The 6,708-nt window shown below is 32.0% G+C and overlaps 1 protein-coding gene across 2 annotated transcripts in view; it reads left to right on the forward strand.

Moving 5' to 3' along the window:
• LOC106686110 (aquaporin AQPAn.G) overlaps positions 1-3,043 on the forward strand; it is a 22,312-nt gene extending 19,269 nt beyond the window's left edge. For both annotated transcript variants that reach the window (XM_014429246.2, XM_014429244.2), the window contains one exon: positions 2,919-3,043. In XM_014429246.2, the coding sequence (XP_014284732.1) occupies positions 2,919-2,928 (10 nt within the window). In that variant the 3' untranslated portion in view covers positions 2,929-3,043. The remainder of the gene's footprint in view (positions 1-2,918) is intronic.
• Positions 3,044-6,708: the final 3,665 nt, after the last annotated feature.

Consider the following 6,708-nt stretch of genomic DNA (forward strand, 5'->3'; position numbering starts at 1 on the left):
TCAAAATATACTATTTACTACAAAAGGAGCATATTACAATATATATATATATATAATAGGAGATGGTTGGGGTGCGGTCAGTGAAGAACACAAATAAGTAAAAACTTATTCATTGGTGCTGACGTTTCGTCCAGAATTTCATGCTTCCTTCAGGGCTAAGAACAAAAAACAAGATAACAACCAATTAATAAAAGGATATAAAGAATAATTAGAAAATAACTAACAATATAGATACATAAATTGTGTTGAAAAGGAATTTATAGTCTTAAGTATTATAAGAAGATAAAGGCTGTATGAGAAAATTAATATTAAAATTAAGTAAGAGGAAAGAACAGATAATAAAATACATTTGATAATCTAGTTAATAAATTTATGTACAAAATGAAAATTATTTAATATGAAGTAATGAAATAAATGAGAAATAAAACGTATCTGTTGGTAATTAATGTATGGCCTTATGGATATTTAATTTAATAAGAATAATTTAAGATTAAAATATGAAAAAAAAAATGAAAAAGAAAATATGTGTAATTAATGAAATCAGTAAGTAAAATACTAGAATAAAGAAATAAAATATAAAGTTAAGCAAAACAAAACAAGGAATTAGTAAATATGACCATAGAAATTTACAAATGGAGTCATTAGAGGATTACATCAAAAAACAGTTCATGAAGTTCCAATCCCCGTTACCACAGTTAAAAGAGCAGTGACCTACAACCTGGGAAACCCAACCTCAACCCGAAGACTGAAGCCTAGGTTGCTGCAGGACATTCTGTTATAAATTCTATATTTATTAATTCATTATTCACACTACCTCTATTTTACTTATTATTATTATTTATTTTTTCTCTTCTCTTGTCCCATTTTCAAATTAGCTTGTCTCTTTTTACCATTAGAGGGCAATTGTTTGTTTTGTTAAGTCTACAAATATCATTATTTTTTGTCATTAATCTTACTTTTCTCTTTTATTAAGAAGCATTATTCTTATCTATTTATTTTATCTTTTAATTATAACATTGTATATAGTTAGGGGTGTCTTTTGTATGAGACTATTCCTCCCCCCCCCCCCATAATCAACTGTTAAAAAAATATATATAATGTAACGGTTATATCAACCATTTATGGCCCACCAGGCTGATCTGATATAAAATAAATAAAAATACAAGACCATAATAATATGTGGTGAACATAACTTAATAACATGGGTAAAGAAGAATTAATAAGAAAAGATTAGGGAAGGAGAAGGGAGATAATAAAGAAATAGAACATAAAAAACATACCAACGTGGTCAAGATCAAAAAGTCAAATGAACTGAGTTACATGTAATTCTAATATTACTTTTCTCATACAGCCTTTATCACCTAATAATGCTTAGACTATAAATGTCTTTTCAACATTATTTATGTAACCAACATGTAAGTTATTTTCATATTTTTTTAATAATTTTGAGTATCGTTTTATTCATTGGTTGTTATCTTGGTTTTTGTTCTTAGTTTTGATGAAGAATTGAAATTCTGGCCGATAGATTGGCACTAATAAATAAACTTTTGCTTATTTGTGTTCTTCACTGATAGGACTCCCAAACTTCTCCTCATTTTTGTATTTTATTTTATTTCAAAACTGTTTCGGATTTGTTTTCATTCAGTTTATTTTTTTACCAAATATAAAACATAGCTCATGTGTAATAAGTTGCAAAGAAAAATGAATTTAATAAGGCCATGTCCCGTTGCAATGTGATGATTATAGTACATATTATAATTATGAAAAAAAACTTTTATAAATAAAAAAAATTAATACTTCTAATTAATTAATCATCACTCAATGTTACCAAAGGCAATAAGAATAAATAATAAAAAAAAGTTGAAAATAATTGTGTATTCATTCATACCAAAAATATTTACCTCTTTTTTATTCGTGAAGGATAATATGATTGATCAATCCCCTTAGAACAGCAATTTATCTTGTCAAAAAATGTTAAACTGTAAAAAAAAAACTTTCTCTATTTTTAAAAAGTTCATATCAGAAATAAATTAAATTTTTAGTAATAGAATATATTTTTTTATTTGTAAAATTATTGAATTCCAAGCCCCAGAATTTTTTCGTGTTATACTTTTCATTCAAACCATTCCTCTCCCCACAGTTCACTTGTGCCCATCCTCTCCTTCACATTTTCAGTCCATCTCTTTCATGGCGCCTCCTCTTCTATCTATATCATGTCTTATGTCAGATTATTTTTTTAAATTGCATAATATATAATAATGTAGTTTAAGTAATGCTGTAACTATTTGCATTATAATTATATTCCAATGCCTGTATCTAAGAAAATGTGAAATAATTGATTGAATGAACCAAATTAAAACAACTTAAGCTAGTAAACTCCTGGTCAAGGTGGCTTTATATAATAGGTTCTGCCACCAATTTAAGAGGTCAGAAAAAAAAATAAACCTCATAATTATTTTTTTTTAATTTTCAGAACAAAAACTATTGTGTCAAACACAAATATAATTTTTTTGCTTATGTATCTATTAAAATTTAAAATTAACTAGCTTAAGACCTCTCCAACAACTCAATTTAAGATATCATTTAAACTGTGATGAAAATTTACATTTTTCTAAAAATCAATATTTTGTAAAAAATATGAGTTACATTACAAAATTATTTAATTTTTGTAAATACCACATTATCCGAAACCTGATTAATTTTAAGATTAAAAATTATTTATTTATTTAGGTTTTTTAAATTGTATATGTTTAGTTTTGTTTATGAATATTCACACACATTGACATTGTAATTCATTGAATTGGAAATATTACATCAAAGAAAATAATGAATATAACTGTTTCATTTATTTAGAAATAATTTATTTATAGTTATATGGGATATTTAAGTATTAACCTTGTTTTTCTTTTTTCTTTTAGGAAAGTTTGAATGACTTGATTTCATAAGAGAAAAAACTAGTGAAATGAAAATATATTATTTATGTAAATATGTTATACTAATGATGTAATGTAAATGTGTTGATGAATAAATGTTTTTTAATCTGTTTCATTTAAAAATTTTTATGTAATAAAAATTTTCATTTTTCCTATGTTTTTTATTTACAAATTTTCTATTTTACATTATCATAGTTTACAAAATAACTTAAGTTTATTTTTACAAAATAACTAAACTAAAGATCTTAGATATATATAGTACCCGAGTGTTGCGGCCAACATATGGTCCACAAATCGATAATTGAAACATATGATTTTTATAACGTCAAAAACAAAACTAAAAAATAGACAGACAACTTCTTAACGTCTCACTGCATAAACATATCTTCTCCATTTTCTCCTCACTACGCACTCGTAGTTACCAGCATTCTGGCCATCCGCCACGGCGGGCGGACTTCTTCAACTCATCTTCCAAGAGGACAAGGTGGACGTACGTACGTCCCTTTTGTCGATCTACTTCCACGAGAATATCCACTCAGAACAACCACAACCGGGGCCCCACCAATCACCGGTGAAATCAGACTTTTTTTTCTCTTTTGTTCAATTAATTTAATTTTATAATAGTGTTAAGCTTTCTTTTTTTTCTCTAGTTTTTATATTTTGTGTTCCTTCTTATTATGTTTACTTCTTTAAAAATACAAAAATAACAAAATTCGACTATTCTTTTCTTTTCACGGTTGGGCTAGTAAAGGTTCCTTTCGAACCCCTACCCCCCGTAACATTTTGGTCCCATCCGGGCCGGATATTTTTCTTATTTATTTTTTTTCTCATGGTCCTCCGGTTGTCTAATTTTGTTATTGTACATTTTATTTCATCTTTTTTTAAATTATTTTTTATAGAAAAAAATTTGTAAGGCGCTCCATTTCGCCATTAATTAATTTCGTTTTTCTCGTCTTCTTTCTTCACTTATTCTCTTCCAGTTTCCTTTTCATTCATATCATTCACCTCTAAAATAAAAATGGACATACCAGGGGATATCAAAATTCAATTTGAAAAACTTAAAAGTGAAATAAAATTTCTATTTATCTCAGATTAAAACATGTACTTCTCAAGGGCGAGGTATTCCAAAAGACCCTGAAAAATTATTCTTATTTAAATGTATGTACTTAGAACTGAGACCTTGTTACACTTCCTTCTGTGAGGCCTACGATGCCCTTAAAGAACTTTGCTCCCACTCAAATGTTTCATACCTTTTTCCAACTAAAGAAGATCTTTCCCTCTTTAAATCCGTGCAGGAATATTATTATGAAGGTCTCGCCATCTATGAACATTACATGTGGGTCCTCTTGCCTCTGCAGCCTTAAAAGCTCATATCAATTATCTTCACTCGGTATCTCAAGTCAATCTTTCCTCACCAATGGCAGCCAAGACCCATACTGGTCCTCATTCTGTCAACAATAGCATAATTACAAAGTGTCCAAGCTTTAAGAGAGTCCTCAATAACCATCGTTATAATTTAGGTACAGTTGAAGGAATACTTCAGCCAAAACCTGTAATTCAAAAGTTCTTCCTCAAAACTCTGGAGTCGCAGGCACACATCCCTGTTCCAATTCTACATGCCATTCTAGTTCACTGGGTCATTGTAAATTTATAAATTCCTTAGTGGTACAACACAAAAAACATTCAGTCCGTTCAGTTGTGCCAGAGCCACTTATTGACATTTCGTTGGAAGTTATCTCCATACAAACTCACAACAGTTACCCTCTTCTTTGGGGTCTCCTAGCAGTTCTCATGGTCCTACTGGGCTCCAAGAGCCTGAATCACTAAGGTCAGATCGTCCCGCTACATCTGATCCTAATAAATCTAACGACATTTCGTTAGAAAATATTTTCGTCCAAGACGAAACTCCAGGATCAAAACGCCCAGCTGCGTCAGATTCTAGTTACGCTAGCGACATTTCGCTGGTAAATAATTGTCTTCCATTTCCCTCAAAATTGCGGCGCACCTCCAAGAGGTCCCCAATTGGTGGTCAACCTGAACCTACCCGCCTGCCTCGGCCTGAAATCCCAAGATCTAAACTGCCTACTCCACTAAACACTAATAAAACCAATGACATTTCGTTCAATGTTACCTTTATGCAAAATCACTCACAGCACTTACCCTCTTCTTTGAGGTCTTCAGGCAGTTCTCTTGGTCCCACCGAGCTCCATGAGCTTGATCCCTTGAGATCAGATCGTTCAGTTTCATCTGATCTTAATAAATGTAACGACATTTCGTTACAAGTTACATTTCTCCGAAATGGTTCTTTACGTCTCAACCCCAAGAGGTCCCTACTCAGTGATCAAAAACTTCTCCTCATTAGTGTTTCTGAGTTTGAAACTCATAGATCTAGACGCCCAGCTGCATCAGGTCCAGACCATACCAACGAAATTGCATCAGGACTTCATCATCCACGAGATGATGCACTGCCGCACATTACTTCCAAGTGGTACTCAATGAATTACCACCTTCCTCCTGTTCGCTACGTAACTCTTGAAGAGGCCCTACAGCTGAAAAAGAAACTCATATATTTCCTTCGGTTATGTGGCAAACACATTGCTCATCGGCATTGCAACCGCCCAACTCGTCATCATAACCAGGGGAACGTAGGAAGCCGATAATTTTCCTAAGTGGTTATGCGAAAGGTTGCAATGTTCATGGGAATAAAGTTCCCCACAAAGTTCGCCCTCTTTCCATCACTTCCGTCATTCTAACCACTCAAGTCATTCATCAGTTGACCACATATCCTCTTCATATGTGTCTTACCCCTCGCGCTTTTCCATAATTAGCGCGGTTTTTCCTGTTCCATAATTACCACATTCCCTGTGGTATCAAATACCTTATTTCTCTGAATACCAAATTCCTAATTTCTCTGATACTAGATAAATTAAAAATTTGTAACGGGCGGAATGGTGTACTCTTTTTTTATCTTTTGTTCAATTAATTTAATTTTATAATAGTGTTAAGCTTTCTTTTTTTTTCTCTAGTTTGTATATTTTGTGTTCCTTCTTATTATGTTTACTTATTTAAAAATACAAAAATAACAAAATTCGACTATTCTTTTCTTTTCACGGTTGGGCTAGTAAAGGTTCCTTTCGAACCCCTACCGTAACATTGTGGACTGTATATCCATAGGTCGCTGGTTCATATCCGGCCCGGAGGACCAAAATGTTACGGCGGGTAGGGGTTCGAAAGGAACCTTTACTAGCCCAACCGTCCGCCTGCCTTGTCCTCTTGGAGGATGAGTTGAAGAAGTCCGCCCGCCGTGGCTAAGATGGCCAGAATGCTGGTAACTACGAGTGCGTAGTGAGGAGCAAATGGAGAATATATGTGTATGCAGTGAGGCGTTAATAAGTTGTCTGTCTATTTTTTAGTTTAAAAAACAATAGAGAGAAGTTGTTTTGTTTTGACGTTATAAAAATCATATGTTTCAATTATCGATTTGTGGACCATATGTTGGCCGCAACACCGAGATATAACTTTGTAAATTGCAATGTTTCATGATCGAGTAGCAAAAAAATCAGTAGTTAGTGTATTTATTTTGGGAAAACTATATCTTAAGAATCATTGAAACTACAGATAGCGTTTAGCACTCAAATTATAAAGTAGTTTATGACGTTTATCTTAGTAGGAGTAGTAGGTTGTTGTTGTTGATTTTTGCTTAAAGGCGTAAAACCCTCTGCTCATCATTGCCTTGGGATGATAAAAGTAAAAAAAAAAATAAAATAAAAAAAAA

Source organism: Halyomorpha halys, unplaced genomic scaffold (assembly GCF_000696795.3).
Source record: "Halyomorpha halys isolate HHAL.00 unplaced genomic scaffold, Hhal_1.1 Scaffold777.1, whole genome shotgun sequence".
In the NCBI taxonomy this organism is placed as follows: domain Eukaryota; kingdom Metazoa; phylum Arthropoda; class Insecta; order Hemiptera; family Pentatomidae; genus Halyomorpha; species Halyomorpha halys.